The sequence below is a fragment of the Rhipicephalus sanguineus genome, chromosome 4 (genome assembly GCF_013339695.2).
Source record: "Rhipicephalus sanguineus isolate Rsan-2018 chromosome 4, BIME_Rsan_1.4, whole genome shotgun sequence".
NCBI classification, from domain to species: domain Eukaryota; kingdom Metazoa; phylum Arthropoda; class Arachnida; order Ixodida; family Ixodidae; genus Rhipicephalus; species Rhipicephalus sanguineus.
In genome coordinates, this window is record NC_051179.1 from 58,001,588 (window position 1) to 58,021,824 (window position 20,237).

At 44.8% G+C, this 20,237-nt stretch overlaps 2 protein-coding genes across 4 annotated transcripts in view; one reads left to right on the forward strand and one right to left on the reverse strand.

Moving 5' to 3' along the window:
• Positions 1-1,505: 1,505 nt before the first annotated feature.
• Positions 1,506-11,044, reverse strand: LOC119390044 (uncharacterized). Of its 3 annotated transcripts, XR_005183211.2 has the most exons (8): positions 10,680-11,044; positions 9,590-9,634; positions 9,378-9,528; positions 8,369-8,639; positions 4,168-4,292; positions 2,793-2,946; positions 2,619-2,721; positions 1,506-2,479 (listed from the first exon to the last, which is right to left on the reverse strand). XR_005183211.2 is itself a non-coding variant. In XM_049414628.1 (6 exons), exons 1-6 carry the CDS (start codon positions 10,950-10,952, stop codon positions 2,705-2,707), a joined length of 765 nt encoding a protein of 254 aa, XP_049270585.1. In that variant the 5' UTR covers positions 10,953-11,044; the 3' UTR covers positions 2,523-2,704. The 3 variants fall into 3 exon arrangements, 1 of the variants encoding a protein (XP_049270585.1); XR_007415759.1 differs by lacking the exon at positions 8,369-8,639; XM_049414628.1 differs by lacking the exons at positions 1,506-2,479; positions 8,369-8,639 and having other exon boundaries at positions 2,523-2,721.
• Positions 11,045-11,389: 345 nt separating this feature from the next.
• Positions 11,390-20,237, forward strand: part of LOC119390043 (structural maintenance of chromosomes protein 5) — a 54,511-nt gene continuing 45,663 nt past the window's right edge. Inside the window, exons 1-5 of the mRNA XM_037657562.2 lie at positions 11,390-11,600; positions 14,386-14,580; positions 15,381-15,477; positions 18,536-18,712; positions 19,737-19,898. Of these exons, the coding sequence (XP_037513490.1) occupies positions 11,542-11,600; positions 14,386-14,580; positions 15,381-15,477; positions 18,536-18,712; positions 19,737-19,898 (690 nt within the window). The 5' untranslated portion in view covers positions 11,390-11,541. The remainder of the gene's footprint in view (positions 11,601-14,385; positions 14,581-15,380; positions 15,478-18,535; positions 18,713-19,736; positions 19,899-20,237) is intronic.

A 20,237-nucleotide genomic window follows, 5' to 3' on the forward strand; every position in this document is an offset into this window, starting at 1 on the left:
TCTCTCGTATGCACACACAACCACAGTTAGTTGACCGCATTGATCATAGTTTAGAATAGGCAGCATTGCTTCCTTTTTGTGACCACATCTGCATACTCAAATCTTTAACCTCAGTGTTGTATTCACATCACATCACTATGGCTTTTTTCTGTTTGCTTCAAGTGGTGTGCAGTTATAGTGCAACTATCAAATCTGATAACACTCTTGAACAATTCATTCCTTGTCAAACTGCAGCACCACTTTATGCATAAACCCGCCTTCAATGCATTGATGCAGTGTCACGCATCCCCCAACTCTTTTAGCACTGTATATTTCACTCATGTTCATGAACGAAGAATAACCAAGATTTTACACATTCAGTAAAATGGTTTGATCAAACTGTGTACACATGTGGTTTTGAAGCAGAAGCTTCAGCATTGTGTGTTGCCCAGTCTTGAAACATATGTGGGGGTAACTTTTAGTCTAAGAGTGAAAATATCAATCAATCAAACGAACTTTTATTTCTCCTTGAGGAATATGTAGATGACAGAAAGAAAGCTACAAATTGGAGTCTGACTAGGGTCTGGTCCCCTACAAAGTTCAAAGCAGGTTAGTTGCAGTGTGCTTCGAAATACAGTAGAACCCCGCTGTTACGTTCCTCACTGCTGCGTTTTCCCGGCTGTTACCTCGTTTTCCGCCGGTCCCGGCATAGCTCCCATAGGATACAATGTATTGGGAACCCCGCTGTTACGTCATAACTGTCGGACCGTTCCCGTATGATACGTCGCGAAGTGCGCCCGGAGCCGACCGAGTGACTACCAAAGAGAGCGGCCATGGCGCATTTTCACGCAGCTTGGCCTCGTTTGACCGTAATATTAGCCGCATGAGAGGCGCAAGCAACAGAATCTTTCAATTGATGCAAACAAAAGCATGGCCTTCGAGATTCAAATTGCAAAGATGGCGTCTAGACGTAACTGCTCGCGAAAGCAAGGCCTTCGAGATTGGCATTTGCTATTGACAAAAGCATAGCCTCTGAGATTTGCATTGCACAAACATGGCGTGTATGACGTAATTGCTTGCGAAAGCAAGGCCTTCGAGATTGGCATTCACTTCTGCCATCGCGTTGGCGTAGACTCATCATCATCGTTATTTGTCGGAGAACGGGAGGAGTTCGAGCTGGTTGGAGCTCGCATGGTCGTGCGTGCGGTTCGCGGTCGGACTCGCCGCGCCGGTCGTGATTGCGTGTGCTTAGTTCTTTCATGCCTACAGCTGTTGGTGTTAAAAAAATCGCATACGTTGATTACATTTCTGTGGATAAGGCCGTCCTAAGCTCCGCGTTTCTATCCATCGACTAGATCGCAGCTGAGCGCGCCAATTTTCGTGCTGCTCGTAAAAATTGAAATAAAATTCTGTACCACTAAATATTTTGCCGTTTTTCCTGTTTTTCGGCTCTTACGTTTCCCGTCTCTTACGTTTATTTCCTACGGTCCCTTCAAAAACGTATCAGCGGGGTTCTACTGTAATAGATGTGCAAGAACTAAGATAAAAGATGCAGTGCAAATTGCTTCTGCCGGAGAAAAAAAATCTCACAGAAAAAACATACACAATGAAGACAAAATACAGGTTATTTATTGAGTTGCATCACAGCAAAAATGTGCTCAAAGCACTGAAAAATTGTAAGTGAAAGGAGTTGATAACGCACAATAAAGACAGTGCTGAGGAAACAAAAATTGCATGGGATGAGGTACACCCTGAAGACCAATAATAAGACCAAAAGACACCATTCATAGCATATTGTCATGATGATGAGGCTAGGATGCACAAAGCAAACTTGATGAGAACGAAGTGTGTGTTGCTGCTAGGGCTTCGGTCACCATGTTTTGAGTTGTTTGCTTGATGACAGCGGTTGGACTTGCTTCAGCGTGGCAAGACTACATAGATACAGTCACATTTGGTAATAAATTAAATAAACAAATAAATTATTTTAAACTGTAACATGGAAAAGTAATGTTAGATTTAAAAGTAACGATGTCGGGAAAGAACGAGAATTAACTACAAGGCACATACTTTTAAACTACACAGCATTCAAAAGGAAAACAGCCATTGAACTATTTCTGTCCCAGAACAATTTGGTTTAGGCTCATGCTAGTGTTCCATATCAGGGTAATGGCCCTTAGAAAGTGTGCATGTTGCACGTCTGCCTTGTTGCTGGGATTTCAGGTAGCATTCATGCATGTCGTGCCAAGTGACCGAGTTGACACATGGGTGTCACACTATTGACATGTCTATACAAAGAGATGTCTCCTTGGGTAGAAGCCCCTGCCTGTGCTGACTAAAATGAAGTACTGGCACCTCAGCCAATTTGAGCAGTGCATTGAAACCTTGATTTGAAATGTGCTACCCAATGCTTCTTTGCCGGGCTTGTCATGCACCACTATGGCTGTTGGATGCTCTGCTGCAGGCTCTGTTGATGACATCACATGCAGCTGGTGGACATAACCTGAAAAAATATATTTTTTTTAAATAGTGAATTTTGTTTTGCTGGCCAATACTTTAACATATGAATCTATGAAATGCTGCTGTTATATATGCACAGAACAGCAGTGTTGGTTCCTGCATTAATCAGTCTTGAACGTTACCTGATGTAAAGGATCGGAATTTTATTCCACATCCTTCTAGCTTCCTCAGGCTTTTCTGTAGACCTTCCTTCTCCACTGCATTGCTGTTAGGCACAGCATCCATCTGCATAAGCATGCGAGGGTTTAAGCTTGTTACACTGATCGACTTCTATCACCCCACTGGTTTTTGCTTACCTCTCGGGCTTGCACCTGTTGACGATGCAGGATGTGATTCGTCTTTTAAGTTTTTGGCACTACGCCCTGGAGAATCACAGTGACCATCCCCTGCCAAGTCCAATTCGTCAGCAGCTACATTTGCCACAAGCTTGGTCTGCTGCTGGTGGTAAAGCTGCGTACAAGAATTTTGATGCTGTTACTCAAGTTGCCTGAATTGCAGAGTTCCACAAGCATAAGGGTTGATGGGCGGGCTAGTTGGTATAGATTCATTACCAAGATTCCATTATAGATTCCACAAGCATCGCTGGACATTACACTGTACAGCCTCTCGGAAAAATATACTCTGGTCGGCTGTTTGCAATGGCTGGCTGCCCTTTGGATTTTTGCAATATACTCTGCTAGCACACCCACGTATGCTGCATAATGATGTAATATGGACATTTGACAATGAATTGCTTAGTAGAATTTTGTCACTGCAATGTTTTAATTTTATTTCAGAAGGCTGAAATGGTCGTGTGTTATTTGTGCTTCCCTTGGCTAGTCCCATTTGATCTCTAATTCACACTGCTCTCTCCCAGTCTGAGAATATTACATTGTTTTTTGTTGTATTGCTCATTATAATGTTCTTAAATTGTAGAGCTTTTTTTTGTGAACATGTCATAGGGGATATTCAAAATGTGCACCCACATCTGTTGACAAGCCCACTCGATCCACCATGTTTTTCTGGTCATGAAAACGAAACAAGTTGCGTATCGCAGCATTTCAAGTGCTGGTTTGTCATCTTCATTCAGCTATGACTTACCGATGTTTCGTGCACTGTTCGGGCAGCGAGGGAGCCGTGACAATGCCGGAGCACAAAGCTATATGAATATCGCCTATTTCCTGCCCAATGTTCTAGTACCTGGACAATGCAATGATGAGTCACTCCACAAGGATAGTACTTGGCTGACAATCATGCATGCACAGTAAGAGAACACGTTTCAGTATTATTTTATTATTTTTGTTTCTAGCTATTACTATTTGCATGCCTGTACTCGTAGAGCAGAATGGAAACGTGCCTTATTTACAGCTAGCAGCAGGTAGAGCTTCTGGTAGAGGACGAAGCGCTGGTAAATTATGTCCTGCACATTAATAGACTGCAACCATCGCAGCGCTGTGGCCACTGGACACACAAAAAATAGCAGACCCGCTGCCATTAATATGTTGCCTGCCAGTTTTTCTCCAATGAGAGGCTGGTTCCTCCACATTAGCATGTTCTTGCAGTTACTGCAGGTGCTCTGACTTGCGACCATTGAACCAACCACAGAGAGCTGCTTACGCCAAGGCATCTGGCACATAGTGTAGGTAGGGGATAAAAGCTGCTGTAAGCAGCTTTCAGAAACAATGAACGTACGTTCACTGTCAGGCTATGCAGCAGGCTCCCCATGGCTGTGGCTTGTAGATGTTGATGCTGTGGTCGGCTCCCGGGCACCGCAGCTTGTGGTAGGCAGTAACGTGTCAACCTCATCAGTTGAGTTGCTGCATATTGAAAGTAATCACTGTTTACATATGGAAACACGTGTTTTGAAGCTAAAGGTCACTGAAATATGTGCTTAGATTTTTTTTTTTTTCAGTAAGGGCTGTGTAATCAGGGTGTCTACCGACCGGGAAAACCGGGAATTCTCAGGGATTTTGGGTAGTCTGGAAATTCTCAAAGAAAACTCAGGGAAATTGTGCTCCCATCAGGGAAAATTCACAGTAACTTTATTGAAAGGCAACGAAAGTCGCGGTAGCGCTGGCTCGATATTTTGTGAACGCATTTTTCAAATCAAACAGCCGCTGCGGCTGCGGGGAAGTGGCGCACCTCGATGCTGTCATCGCCTTCGGAGCGGTGGAGTGGGAGAGAATCAGGCTAATGCGCGGCATGCGGGAACCATGAACCACGACACATTGTATCGCGCAATGTTGTCAGGGTGTTGAGTGACTACGCGGTGTAGTTCTGTATTCTTTCTCGCGCGTGCTGTACGTTAGCGCCCGATATGGTGTTTTTGTTATCGCCGCGTGTCAAGTAACAAGCATGATTAGTTGTAGAAGCGGTAGCAGTAGATGTAACGAGCTTGAGTTATCTTGCAAGCGATCGCGATAGTTCAGGAAGCGGATGTCTTCGACAAGGCTGGTATCTGGCAAGCCATCCCGATCAGCGAGAAAAAAGACGACGCTTGTTGGCTGTTATCGGAGAGCTCACTCGCTCGGATCCCGAGCTTCAAAGATGCTATTTAGGACTCCGTGAAGAATAGAATAAATTTCCAGGCAAGAGCTAGCGTAACTCACAGCAAGTGAAAGCTTTTTTTTTTCTTTTTTTCCCGATGAGGGCACATGCTGAAACAAGTTTTAGGCAGTCGACCGATATTTTGGGGGGGCTGCAGCTCGCAATTACCAGCCACACCACGTGGATGTTTGCTACAAAGCCGAATTACAAAACTTTTCAGAGCCAAGGCATAGCGGCGACCGAAATTCGCGACCCCAGCACGGGTCCCATTGGCTCGATTCGGCGTGCAATGTCGGAAAACAGTAACGTTTCCACCATAATCGGATGTGCCGTAATTCAGGCTGTTACCGTGCTTTCGTGAGACCTTAGCCCGCAGCTATATTGGTTTCTTTTTTTTGCGATAGCAATTGTACAGACACTCCGACACGAATTTCATGCCTTTGCCATGATCTTCCTTATCAAGTCCAAATCGCAATTACATCACCTCGCGCATCGTATGCTCCATGCGCGAGTGAAAGCGCGCGAGCGCTGCCGCGACGAACGGGGCTTAAGCAGAGATGAAACGAGCCGACCGTCTCGTTCGCGTGATGGGCACATGGAGATAGGAGCCGGCGGGTTGGGGGGGGGGGGGGGGCTGCGTGAGTCCGACAGGAAGTGCGTACTTAATACCAGCGGGCGTGGTCGCGTGTGCCGCGGTATCTTTAGTGGGGATCAGCAGACGGCTCATACCTGTGCAGGTATTGTGCTCTAATTGCAAAACTTCCGTTGAAGCCATAGCAGTGGCGGATCCAAGGGGGGGGGGGGCGTAGCGGCGACCCCCCCCCCCTTAAGCCAGCCCCTGCCCCCTCCCTTCAGTGCCTGTCGTCCACCTCCTTTGTCAGGCTGCCTGTTGAGTTTGCCCCCTTTTTCAGGTTGCTTTGCCTGCCACTGCCCAAAAGGGGTAAAGAGAATCTTGTCCCTGCTCTCTACCTCTCTCATCGCTCTACCTTTTCCTGCTTCCCTATGCACATTTACAACGAAGGCTTCTTACGCACCGCCATAATCCCCTCTGGGCTGTTCTAAATAGGCGTGACCCACCAAAATGCACTGCTGAGCGGGGGCTTCAGCCTTTGTAACCCCCCCCCCCCCCATTAGGTACCTGAATCCGCCCCTGAGCCATAGATAGCGCACTTCTCTCAGTGCAGCGGCTGCATTTTCTGAAGGAGCGAGCTGCCAGCCTACATTCATATAAAATTCCTCTTTGTTGCTATCGGATTTACTGTTTTGCTCTCGCGGTGAAACTGTGACTCTTTTTTTCTAACGTGGGATGGTTTTCGATGTTTTGCATTCGTGGAGAGCAAATGGTTCGGCTGGGCAACATGGTAGCAAAGGCGTTGCATTGCTCTGGGCAACGCGCGAGGATTTGACAACAACCCGCAGCAGCAGAACAAGCGCAATTCCACAGTATATTAAACCCGCATTTGTTTCGTATATACATGTGACACTCGGCAAGGCATTTAACTGTGATTGCTGCACTTCAGGCTCAACAAAATTGATTTTTTTTTCCACGCAAAAAATAAAAAGTTTTTTCATGTTGCCATATTAGTTGAGCATTCTTGTGGCATTTTCAGTTTAAGATTAATCCTTCAGTAACTATGCCTTGCATGAAAGGTCAAATTTCAGTTTAACGAAGTTTCGATATAACGAAGTGAGTTGCCGCTTTTACCAACTTCGCTATATTGAGGTTTAACTGTTCTATGTACTATTCAAATGGGATTAAGTCGTTTTTATTTTCTAACGTGCGTATTAGAGAGTGACATCACCGAGCGATATGGTCTCTACCCATCTTGACATAAAACAAAGTTCTGCTTCACTCAGGGAATTTTAGCAAAAACACTCAGGGAAAACCTGGAAAACTCAGGGAATTTAGAAAAGTCAACTCGGTAGACACCCTGTGTAATACATGCCCTGTTAGGTCACATGTATAGCCTGTGGCAAGCATCCTTATGGCAACACATAGTGAATATTAAAAATGCCCGCCTCTGCGTAGTGTTTCAGCACGTCCTCGCTCGAAAGAGCTACGATTTCGCGGGAAGGGAATTCACGCACGCCACGGAGCTTGCTTCCCTCCCCAGCTCGGTGACAAAGAAAAAAAAAAAACCGCGAGAGGTCCGAGAGGTCTTAAATATGCCTAAAAAGTTTTGTGACATCACTGACTCAGTAGCAACGTGTACCATGTGTGTTATGGCGGACTTTGATTTTCTAAAATGTACTAGCTCTGATTACATATTTGTTTAGTGTTTAATCGTTGTGTTCTTTGTGGCGTCAGTTTCCTGGTTGCTGCTTTTTTCTGTGCTAAGACATCTTCAGAATCAGACCCACATCTGTATTTTCTTCAAATGCTATTGCTGCCTCCTTAGTATTTCTTGTGCTTCACTGTGGTAGTGTGCCGGTGTATGTGGTACTATATTCTTCATCAGCATATGTTTTCCCATTAGACATGAAAATTTACCACCTCTTGCTTGAAGTTTAAAGTACTTCCGGTATGTCATTTTTAAGGCATTCAACACCTTTATACAATCGCAGACTATTTTCAAGGCAACATTTCAAGTCTCATTGCATGGTACTGTTGCAGGAAGATATAAATGCTGCTTAAACTATCAGCAGCGCTATGCCTCGTTTTTTTCTTCGACTGGTGGTGTACTACAGTGTGCACAGACATACACGTGACAGGTACACATGTTCAATGCTAATAATAATAATATCTGGGGTTTAACGTCCCAAAACCATGATATGATTATGAGAGACGCCGTAGTGGAGGACTCTGGAAATTTCGGCCACCTGGGGTTCTTTAACGTGCACTTAAATCTAAGTACACGGGCCTCAGACATTCTCGCCTCCATCGAAAATGGAGCCGCCGCGGCCGGGATTCGATCCCGCGACCTTCGGTTCAGCAGCCGAGCGCCATAACCACTAGACCACCGTTGTTCAATGCTAATGTCTATCACTTTTGGAACTTAATACCTTTTGATGCTGCACAATGACGTGAACTACACTACAAGCAAAAGCACAAGGTCAAGCTATACCACTGCCAGTAAATCCTAGCAGCATATCCTATGAGTCCTAGCAGCATACAATGGCTCCAAAACACAAATTAAAAAATCTGAAAACAGGCTCATTACATCATTTGTTTAAGCTTGTTAAGAATATTTGTATGCCTTTTTGAGCAGTTTTATCCATGCCGTCACGCATGTTTGCATACTTCCTGTGCATTCGCATATGTAACAAACACATTAGATGTGTTGGTTACACAACAAACACATCTGCGAACGCTATGACTGAACAAAACTGATTCATTGTAACATACGTAGCACTAGTGCTGTTGAGTTATTCTGCTGAAGGCCTCGAGCTGGAGTCGGGTGATCTTAAATTGTCCCACTCCATTTCTTCTGCCTGATCAGCATCCACAAATAATGCGCCGTGCACTGGTGTTGAAGAAGCTCGAGTTTGAGGCCCCCACAGCAAAGCAGAAGGATCAGTGGACCATTTGGGTGTTGCTGGTGGCAAGGACATGTCACAGCTGTCGGTCCACATGCCTGTTGAGGTTTGCACTCGAACATCAGAGTGCACCTGCGTCACTGCAGTAATGTAGCACGTTATCACACAGAAAGCATTTCTCCCGTATCAGAACACGGGAGCTCTCCAAATCACATACTCATTTACTTTCCCCATGTCTGAGAACTGCTCGCTCAATTTAGTCTCGTCTCCACCAACTAATTTTTATTTGTTCTACACTAGCGTAGGGTAGCCGGTCTACCCAGCAGGCTTATCGGCTTATCGGCTAAAAAGTAATAATTGTTGGGGTTTAGCGTCCCAAAACCACAATATGATTACGAGAGACACCGTAGTGGAGGGCTTCGAAAATTTTGACCGCCTGGGGTTCTTTAACGAGCACCTGAATCTAATAACACGGGCCTCGAACATTTTCGCCTCCATCAAAAATGCAGCCGTGGCGGCCAGGATTCGATCTCGCAATCGTCTGAAAAGTAATTTGCACCACAAATATCATGTACCTACTTCATTTTTAAAGCGATACGTCACTTTGGCTCATCCCCCTACCTATCTCTCTCTATACATATTTCAAGTACATTACAGTGCAAAACCAGACATTCACATGAACGAGAGAAACAGGACAAGCGCCCATCCTATATGTTTCAGTCTTGTGAATGCCTGGTTTTGCGCTTTGATGTTCCCAGAAGGTGTGCACCATCTTGCCGAATTTCAAGTTTTGTTTATATATATATATTTCAACATGAAAGACCACCCACTGCACCAGCATGATAGCCAGTGCTCATCAGTATTTCCTCTAGACTTACCCTGCTGTGGTGTCGGGGTAGCAGCTGTGCGCAGGATTGTCAGCGTTTGTGTGCCATTATCGGATGTCTTAGGACGGCTGCAGTCATCCAGTGTCGTCTGGGTGCTGGCTGTGGACAACTGTGGTGCTTGCCTGCATCTGCATGTTTTGCACTGCAAACACGTCAAGACCACTAAAATCGGACGTTGCATTCGGATATCACGTCTCACTTACAGTTTGTGATGCTTCAGGAACATTGCTGCGTGGGTCAGGCACACACTGCAAAGGTACCAAGTAAAGTATGGTGGTGCATGAAGCACACTGTTTATCCACTCATCACTGATTTATTAAGACACTGCTGCAACTTCTACACAGTGTAGAAAGGCGCAAGGGCTTTTCAATATTTTTTTTTAATCCACATTTGCCTCGCAGAAAATCCTGAAAATCCTCTAATCACTATTTGAGTTTGAGCTCGCTTTTGGTAACTTACGTTCGTTGCGGTTAAGAGGAATTACTGTACTCTAGGTGCAATGCATGGCAGCACAGCTTAACTTTGTTTCAATCGGCACATTTACTGCTGCCTCATTTCATAAATAAAACATTAAAAACAACACTGTGTGTGACATAAACGATAGAGCTGTAGAAAATGTTACTTGCTTAGTTCACTTACTAAACCACAGAAATAGGTAGTATTTAAAGTGTGCTGCACGCACGGTGGAACAGCTTCATGTTGATTGTATCCACATATCTTTACTTGTGCATGATTTCACAAATGAGGAGACATTAAAAAAGTCGGCCGTACGTAGCTTGCGCTAGTGGCACAAGGCTAAAGGCACAGCGGAGCTGATCGGTTCCTAGCTACTGTCGTGGACTGTGTAGGTAATGTCGTGGACTACATTGAACGAGTCGAGTCCAGCAGTCTCGCTTGGCCACGCGCCGCGATTCCAGGTAAGCGGATTCCTCATCAACATTGCGAACCTTCTTCGGTCTCCCCATGTCTGCGCCTGCTGGCGCCGCGTGCCGGCTTTATACAGAACCAAAGAGCGCATGCGCAGTTGGCCGTGACGTTACGTCTGGCGCGACCGAGCGGTTGCGCGCAGTGTCTAGGCAGGTGGGCTGGTGGCGCAATCGGTCGCTAGGCAACTTGCAGTGACGTCATCGCGGCGCGGAGTTTCTTGTTCGCGTTGGACAGATTACGGCCAGCTGCGCTGTTAAACCACGCTGCGCGCACTACGCACCCGAAACTGCCAAGTAAATGATACTCGGTTAAGAGAATAATCAGCGTGCGTAGATTCCGCATTGAGCGCGAAAATTCGTAACTTACAGGCCTGTTCGGAACGAAGAGTGTCGGCAGTGTGCCTGGGAGCAGCGCTAGCCTGAGCACAGTGCTCATTCCATGTCGAATGCGCGGGTCGTGGTTATAATCCTCCGGCTTGAAGTGACGATCACAGACAAGCGCATACTTCTGCGTGGCCGGAAGGCCAATGCATTGCAGCCAGGCAAGGCGCTGCGCTTCATCTCTCGGCAAGCTATGCCGAATGCGCCCTCGCCGATCACTAGGCTTGCAACCTATTACTGAGCATGGATACTGAGACATTTGAACGGGCACAATACAAGCGGTATCGTTAACCGGTGCCGCACACTGAGGTGGACGCGAGAGGATAAATGATCCTAATCGAGCGGTGGGAATGGTGGGAACACTAGAAATTTACTCGGTTTACTCTGATTTTCTCTATTTACTCGCGCCTGCACGACGATGATGATGATGATGCAATTTCTCTCAACTTTAATTCATCTATGTATAGTGCATAGAATACACAGTATATTTTAGGCACTATAATCTACGCAAACAACATATTAGGCAAATTGCGCATGTCGCCTCAACGTGTCACACAAAACCGCGAAAACCAACCAATAAATGACGCAATGTAGGTTTTAGTATAATACGTAAAGTGCGTTATACTGCGTGTTTCGTATGTAGAAAATTCATAATAATTGTATAACATATTTTAAATATTTTCGTTATGTTTAGAGTATCATAAGTTCACTAGAGCCGCTCGCTAGGGCGGCTTCTGTTCCGGCATTGCGCGCCGTTTTCTTTGTGTTTTGTGTAGTTGACGTGTGTGTGCGCGAAGTTAGATGTTTGGCGGCAGTTTGTTTGGCGGTTAATGTTATAAGTGGTGGGCATGATGAAGATGAACCACGCAAATGGAGCCATTGTCAGGATCAAGCTGGAAAATTTCATGTAAGTAGAGCTACTGCCAGGCTCGGATCTCTTTCAGGTGGTCTGTCATACACTTGTTTTTCTCGTCAGCCTGGCTGTTTGTACACGGTCCTGTTTGGCCGTGTACACGCACCGCCTTCGCTCTTGGAAACTGAATAGGTGTTACTGAAACAAAAACGTTCTCGTTATGTAGCGAACTGAGTGAGCGATTGCAAACTTGGTGATGCGGTCTCCGCATGTTGCGACCTGTGTGTCGGACGTCCTAAGTGCGCTTTTCGATGGCGCGGTTTTCTTGCGACGCTTTTATTGAGCATAATGAACCTCCTAGATCCTCGATCGTACAATTTAAAATGTTTTGCTGGTGTGCTTGACCGGACGACTGTGACGGTGCATATTGGGCAGTGAAAATACGCGTGATTCGGGACTTGACAAGTCTGTCGTTAACAGTTCAGCTTTCCCAAGTGAAGGCCGCACGTTTAGCTCCTAGTGGCATGTCATAATGAGTGCTACTAGTGATGGAATGTTTATCGATTCGTTTGTTGCTGCGTGGTGCGTACAGTCGTTTTCTTTCGTCGCACGCAACGTGCGGTCTTGTGCAAAGGTGCACTCACTTAGCTCGCAACCGTTTTGTGTCACACGGTTCTCCATCTTGTGGGGTCACTGTACCTCAGCTCCAGTCGCTTTCCCTTTGTAGGGAGGCAATGACACCGACACTTGATATGCCTCTGCAGTCAGGCAGCGAACCTGCTTTTACTTGCGAGCAAGCCACAGCTCTACTCTCTGCTCTCAAGTGCTTTTTAACAAGCCCTGCTTAGTTTGTAGCAGGGTGTTACTATACTGTATGCACGAATACAGAGGACGAAACAAGACAGTGTGGCGATGCTCCTAATACAAACTTTTTTTGCATCATTGGCATTTATTGAACAGCTTTAAACAAATAAAATCTGGGTCACCAATCATTTATTAGTGAGGTGTACTGATTGCCTATAAACTACACATTGGTATTTGTAAATTTAGTGAATACAAAAGAATACATGATGCATTAAGCAGTTATTCACAGTAAACAGCGCGAAAAATTAACGCAGGGTTGTGAAGGATCCCTGTGTTATTTTTTCACGCTGTTTTCTCTCGCTACGAATCATCAAGCCAAGACAGCCACCTTACAAAGTAAAAGGGAGGTCTATAAATTGAGGAATAAATTTGTGTGCTATTTTCTTGACGGTACATGCGATGCAGGTTATAATATGCCGATTTAGAGAAAACTTTATTGTCTTTCTTGGGTTCATACAATTGTTTCTATAAATACTTACACTGCCCACTTTAACACTTACAATCAAGAAGGGAATGTAATTGGAGCATTGCACTTCTTTATCTTGCGGGGGCAGGCCTCCGAAGAATGCGGAGTTATAAAAAACTCACTCAAGATTTCGACATGTGCATACGAAGGAAAAATACTGGTGAGACAGTTTGACAAATCTTGTTACGATGTCAGTTTATGCGTACCATTGAAGATGTAAGTTGTCTCCATGATGCTGGAGGGTTTAAAAACTAATGGTGCAGTGAAAATATGTGTGATGAATGTTGGTGGCATTTCGAAGACATGATGCTTAAGAAACTGAGTGACTAAATAGAAATTGTAGCGTGGACATGAAGCGTTGCAGACATTTGCTTCTTATGGCCAGCAAGGAGTGTCCAGTGGCACTCAGTATAAGCTGCAATACAGTGGCCATGGTTGAAGGGGCCTTAAGCCTAAACTGCAACACCGGAAAACGTGAAAACGTTTCAAAAGTACCAGTAGTCGAAACAGTGTTGACGTCACTAATTGTTTTCTATGTCGCCGCCATTGTGCATTGTGTGGGCGCCACTTTGATCACGGGCAACATATGTTGCAACTCATATTGGGGGCGACTGTGCATGAATAATTAAAAAAGTGTCCTTAAAGTTGCCTGAGATCTTGACTGGTATGGCAGTATATGAAACTGCCTGTTTCGAGGCGGGAATTCTCTCGTACTTTCCTCCTGCACCAGCATACAGCTTGTCGTAACTGTGGATGCATTTACAGTGTTTAAAATCTCGGTTTAAGCAGTAGCCGCTTCCATGCAGGTGTCACATTGTGTGACACAAAATTTGCCATTAAATCTGATGTGTGTAGATGATATACAACTCTTTGAACCCATACGAAACTTGGTACAAAATTATATTGTGTGTCTTCTGCTTGAACACTGCAAGTCATATTGCATGTCGCTTTGCATAGTGAGTCATTGTATATGTTGTCTTTTAAACAAGTTTTTTTGGCAAACCTTTCTGGCTTTTGCTGATTGGAACTGCTCCTTTGCCAAATAACTTGCATTCTGTAAGAGCATGGTGGTGCCATCTACAAGTCATGGCTCGCACCACTTCACCCAGGCCATTAAAAGGGCAAGGGGCGGTGGTAGCATTACCATGGGAGTGCAGTGCAAAATGCTTGTAGTATTAGGTCAAAGCAAATAACTCCGAACAATTGAAATTAACGTAAAGCCCTTTACTATGGTGTCCCTCATAAAATACTATCAGACCTCATATTTAAAAACGATTTCTTTTTCTTGCAGGGGTGTCATTTTTTAGATAAAAAGGTGCAGTGACTGTGCCATTATTTCTCTTCTTTTGGTTGAATTTTCGGTAATACACTCTGTCTGGTCTCTGCCACCACGTGCAGTGTCTCATTGCCACTGTGACAACATTGTGGTTGCTGCCTTGAAGAAGACACCACTTGCCAAAACATTGGCTCCAACGACACCTCTTATTCACGAATTTTTCAACATTGCAGGACTTACACATTCGTGGAAGTACATCCAGGAGCAAACCTCAATGTCATAGTGGGCACCAACGGGTCAGGCAAGTCGTCTTTGGTGTGTGCCATCTGCCTCGGCCTGTGCGGCACTCCGCACACCGTCGGACGGGCTTCCAATGTCTCCGACTACATACGGCATGGTGCAGACGCTGCTGTGATTGAAATCGAACTGTGAGTACCACAGGGTTTCTTCTGTGTGGCAAGTGATTTAAAATCACCACCGCTTCTGATCTTATTATGGTGTAACCAGTTAGGCGGGATGGCTGTTGGATGGACTTCCTTAGAAGGCACGACTAAGCACAGTGCCTCTGACAGCATAGAAAAGGAAGAGATCTCTGTGGTGATATTGATAAATTGTGGCTATGCCTCTTGCATTGGGAAATGCTGACGAAGGTTTCAATTTTCTCTGGCGCAAAATAACGATGTCAGTCACTTCCCTTCAACAAAAAAAAATGTGAGAGAGAAAAAAAACAATGTCAGCAGCATATTTTAAAGTGCCTTGTGAACGATGAACAAACTATAGCTTTCAGAATTTTTAATTGGCTGGATATACGAGATACCTGTGGAAATGAAGGCACTTGCATTTGCATTCCTGTTAATCATAATAAAATAATTGTGTTTCTGTCCACTGGCTTTTGCATTTCTTGTCTATTCATGCTCAAATGACCCTGTTTGCATTATATTTGTCCATTTTAGTAACCTATTGTTGCGCACCGGCCGAGTGGTTATTAGAGATGTATGAAAGCTTAAAATAGTGGGTCCTGCTTCGTGATAGCTCCATCTACGTATGCCTTACGCACGTGTTTGTCGGCAGAAATTATCTTTCAAGTTTGCCCACACTCCACAGACAGGTTGTCACGAGCCTGTAAGCTGCCGGGGTTTATTTCAGGCAAATCGGAGACAGGCCATTTGCTTTCCATGTGCAAGTTTAGAAATTGCAGTAACGCATGCCGTTATGATTGCACGTGCAGTTCCAGCACATCGGGCAGAAACACAATCATTGAGAGGAAGATCACGGGCAGCAAGTCCACCTGGAAAGTCAATGGCATCGTGACACCCCAGAAATCAGTGAGTATACAAAAAAAATCCTTTGAGTGAACAGAACTTTTGACCGTGCAACATTGGCTACGTTTCCTTGCTTGCCACTGGAAGGTCTTCTTGAAGATGAATAAATTTTTTAGGTCATTTTTAGCCACCTAAAGAGGAAGGTTTACTAACCACAATAAACATGGAAAAAATAAAAGCTTATATTTTTGGTTTTAATGATTTGAGGGAGCACCATGTAACTAAACCTACTGTGATTCACAGTGCTCAAACTGTGAACCTCACCAATTTTTCGGGGCCTTTTTTTTTTCTTTTCTTCCCTTTTTTTTCTGTTTTTTTTTTTTTTTTTTTTGAAAGGCAGTCAGTAATGCACACGACTTTGCCATTGGAGAAGTGATGGCTTATAAGTAGGTTTGGGCATGCCAAAAGTAATGCTGCAATACAGGGAGGCCTTGTCTTGTTGAGGGACAACTTTAGGGCCTTACAAAAAAGCTCTGCAGCAAAATTTTAGGGAAGAATACCGTACAAACGCGTGTAAGGGCCGCACTTTTTTTTCAAGAAATGAGGGCAAATTTTCAGGGTGCGGCCCATACACGCGACATTTTTTTTTTTTTAAGTAAAAACGCACCAGTTAGCGAACGAAGAGCGTTTATTGCAGTATACGACATTTCTTGCGACATACGTGCTCAATCGTCGTCACTCGGAGAGTCCTCAGACTTGGAGTCCGAGATGAGATGGTGTGCTGCGAAGCGCCGTCACCCAACAAGCAGTCATCTTCCGTGCCATCCAAGCTGTTAGATATCCCGGCTACTTTAAAACTTCGGGACACAATGTCCGTCGACACCGAGCTCCACGCAGATAGGATCCACCCAACTACAGTCGCCAAGTCTAGTCCCTTCACACGCAGCATGTCCGTTGTGAGTGCAAGACCATCATTCCGCACTTCAGTCACATAGCGGAGCAAGTCTTCCAAATCGGGAAACTTGCACCGCTCTCCGCGGAAAGCGCGCTTAGTGCTGTTGGTGTTTCGCAAGGCTTCTTTTTTAGCACACCAACGTCAAACACACTTCTCGTCAACGTCGAATTTTCTGCCGGCGGCACGTTTCCCATGCTCGAGAGCATACTCGATCACCTTCAACTTATAGCCAGCAGTGTAGCTATTCAGGTACTTGCCCATCTTGCCAAAACGTGAACGCCGTGTAGAAAACAAGCTAGCACGAAGGTCATCGAACAGTGCAGAAAACTACAGCAAATGGCTGGCTGAACTGCACAAACCGAACAACGCGAACGCCATACTATGGTGGCTAGTACACCATAGCCATACCAAAGTTGGTGATGCTAATGCCGATATGGATAGCGCCGATAGCGCGTTTGTATCGAGATGTGAGAAGCTAAAGATAAAATCCTGCTCTAACCTTTAGTTGGTGGGTCTATGAATACTAATAAAAAAGTTAAAATTTTTAGCCCACTTCACGAACATCTTAACACGAATAAAATCCAAAAAAATATACATATATACTCTGGTGACGATGATGATGATCGCGTTTCCTTGCGCCATCTATCGACTACGCCTAGAAGCTTACGCGCGCGCGCATTTTGAATACGTATTGGTTGAGGAAAGTGTGGGTGCGGCCCTTACGTGGATTTTTTTTTTTTTTTTAGAATATGCACTTCAAAAAAACGGGGTGCGGCCCTTACACGGGTGCGGCCCATACACGCGTTTATACGGTAGTATAACACAAGGAAAGAGGGCAATGGGTAAACTCTCGAAGATTTCGAAAGACAATGAAGTTAGCCTCAAAACTAAACTACACTCAAACAACGTTGTAACAAAGTCACATCTGCCACGAAAATAACTTCGTTATGTCCAAAAATTTGTTATTAACATTTATTTGTAACACTGTAACTGTTACAAGACTATTCTTAATTTACTTGGTTATAACCGGTAATTCGTTATATCTGTGTTCGTTATATCGAGGTTTAAGTGTATGTCTAAATAACGCCCTGGCTTTTCCTATGGTGATGTATGATGTATGGGTGTGAGTGTGGAAATATTCTCATAGCATTCTAGATTCCTTTGAGTTATGAGGCTTGCATAGAGAGTTTTGAGAATGAATTGGACTCCCGAATGAACCAATACGTCCATCACACCGCAGATGAGTCCCAAATGTTCTTTCAAAGCAAAGGTCCCGAAATGAAAGCTTTCTTACTTTGGTCATGTCACGTGGACTGCCGGTGCAGTGGAGCGAAGGTTAATGCCAGCATAAGTCGAAGGTAAAAGGAAACGAGGGTGCCTGTGCACGAGTAGGTTAGATGGCATTCTTCAGGCCATGGGAAAACGCATAGGTGAGCTTGAAAAAGTTGAATTACATGGATGGTGTTCAAGCAGTGGCGTTCAAACACTCATGGTGCCACCTGGAGTTGTCAGCAACTCAATGCCACTTAACAACAACACATCATAATGTGACTAAAATTTCAATTGTTCTTATTCACTGTGTTTTTGGCAAGTGGGCAGTGCCATGAGGGTGTCTCAACGATCAGTTGGTGATTGGAATCTGATAAGTGTGGCTACTTGTCTTAAAGGGCCCCTAAACCACCCGTAGGCTGAAATTTAATTGTGGTGATGAAGTTGTGCATGAGTCTACATCATACAAATAGCCGTGAGAATTTTTTGAAATGCTTCGCTACGCTCTGTTGGTCAGTTTGTCTCTCCTAATCGCCGAGTGCTCCTTCTTGTCGTGCAAAGAAGAAGAGCAGGAGCATCTGCTAGCAAACAAACAGGTTCTTGCTGCTCCTGACATGACCAGATGTAGCTGGCAATGTCATGACCGATGCTGGGGATACTGGAAAGGCCTGGAAAGCAGCACAGTATTGTTTTTTTATTCTGCGGTGCAGGCGCGGCTCGTGGCACTGCTACATTTGGCATTGTTGATCGTGACGGCATTCTGAACTTGATGCACATGTTTACTTGAAATGTTAAAAAAAATATCTGAGGTGGTTTAGGGGCCCTCTCTCTTGCTTGTTCAGTCAGGCTTACTTATGGGACACCTAGTTACATCATTTTGTGCGTTTTCCCGTGCAGGTTGAGACCATTGTGGCAAAGCTGAACATACAGGTGAGCAACCTGTGCCAGTTTCTGCCACAGGACCGGGTGGCCGACTTTGTACGGATGTCACGCCAAGAACTGCTCGAAGGTACCGAGCGTGCCGTGGGCAGCTCTGAGCTGTTTGACCTTCACCAGCGTCTCAAAGAGCTCCAGGTACAGCGCACGAAGTCTCTGGATTCCCATTCACGTGCATTTAAAGCGATTCAATAAAATCAGCATCAATTCAATAAAAGCAGGAACGATAAGTCTCACTGAAGCGAATGCTTCAACAAAAGGACATACCATATTTTCTCGGTTACAACCCGCCCTCACATATGACTCGCACCTCCATCCACTACAAGCTGCGGATAAATAAAAATGAAAGAAATAAAAATCGCCGCGTAATGACATGAAGCCATGCTGTGAAGCCAACTTGCAGTCGGAAATTTGAGTATAACCTGCACCCTGACTTTAGCTCCGAATTTTATGTATATTTATGAGGGCAGCAACTGCTCGTCTTATAGCTTTCTTTTTTTTTAATATATACAGTGCTCACAGAATGAAACGTTTTTTAGGGCAAAGTAATCCATGTACAGTAATTTTGTTTCACTGTCTTCATTTTGTGTCCCACCGGCGTAATATTGGCTCGTACACTTGTGTTAGTGCCAACATCACCAGTAGTGGCCAGATTCATAGTGACGTTATGTGCTCATACTAGCTGTTATGATGTAACCTTTAATGTCGTTAGCATTGTGCACTTATCTCACTCTTCCCTGTCCTCATTGCAAGAAGCAGCAGCAAATGGAGAAAGAGAATGATAGTGTTATTCCGGTTGCAGTGACAAACCTAATGGTTGCCAAAATTATTCAATTTGTCCGGGAGCCTTTTATTGGAGCTGTGCTGATAGAATTGCCAATTTGATGGGTCAGTTTAACCTTTGGTCAATTAAACCACGTTTAAAGAGTGTCAATGAGTGTCCATATGTTGGCGACTGTCCTTTAATCTTGCTGATCGTGCATCTCCTGCACAACATGTTGGACGAGTTGCTGGACATATTTTCAAAACATTCGCGTTTGCTTTATTCTTTGGGAATTCTGTTCCCCACTGTGTAGCTGCAACCACTAGCAGGGCAGGGGTGTTTGTGCAGTTGATGGCAGGAGGATGTTTTGAAGCATGCTTTGCCCTTTGTGTAACGCAGCAAAAGCGGGGCACCTTGGAGGCTACCCTGCAGGGCCAGAAAACTCGACTGGAGCAAGATCGCCAGAAGGTGTCACACTTGGACTCCGAGGTGAAGAAGATCCAGGAGCACAAGGAAGTGCAGCATCGCATCGAGCGCATGCGCCAGAAGTTGGCTTGGATGGTAGGCTCACCGGCGTACTTCTGCCCGGTCTCTCCTTTCTTTGTCTCTAGTCTCCATGTGGAAAAAGCACGACAAGCAAACAACAACAACCCCTTGCCGGAAATTACAAAGATTGTGCCTCATTTTCCGGAAATGCTGCATGCAGGTTGCTGTGTCACTAATGCTAACGTTCAAACAGGTTATAAAGAGAAGAACTACACTTGCCACCACTAACGTTGCTAAGCTCTGCCCCCTAGTGAGAAAAACTGCTACTAGGAGTAGGCTAATAAATAAGTGCAGCACTGGTCAGTTTTTAACTAGGGGTGTGCGAATATTCGAAATTTCGAATATTTTTCGAAT

Bases quoted from the DNA above. Each gene is read 5' to 3' on its own strand.
- LOC119390044 (XM_049414628.1), bottom strand. From the start codon at position 10,952: ATGTCTCAGTATCCATGCTCAGTAATAGGTTGCAAGCCTAGTGATCGG. The intron at 4,293-9,377 runs GTAAGTCTAGAG...TTCAATATGCAG, and splicing joins TACCCCGACACCACAGCAGG to CAACTCAACTGATGAGGTTG. The intron at 2,947-4,167 runs GTACGTTCATTG...TCTTGTACGCAG, and splicing joins TGCATAGCCTGACAGTGAAC to CTTTACCACCAGCAGCAGAC.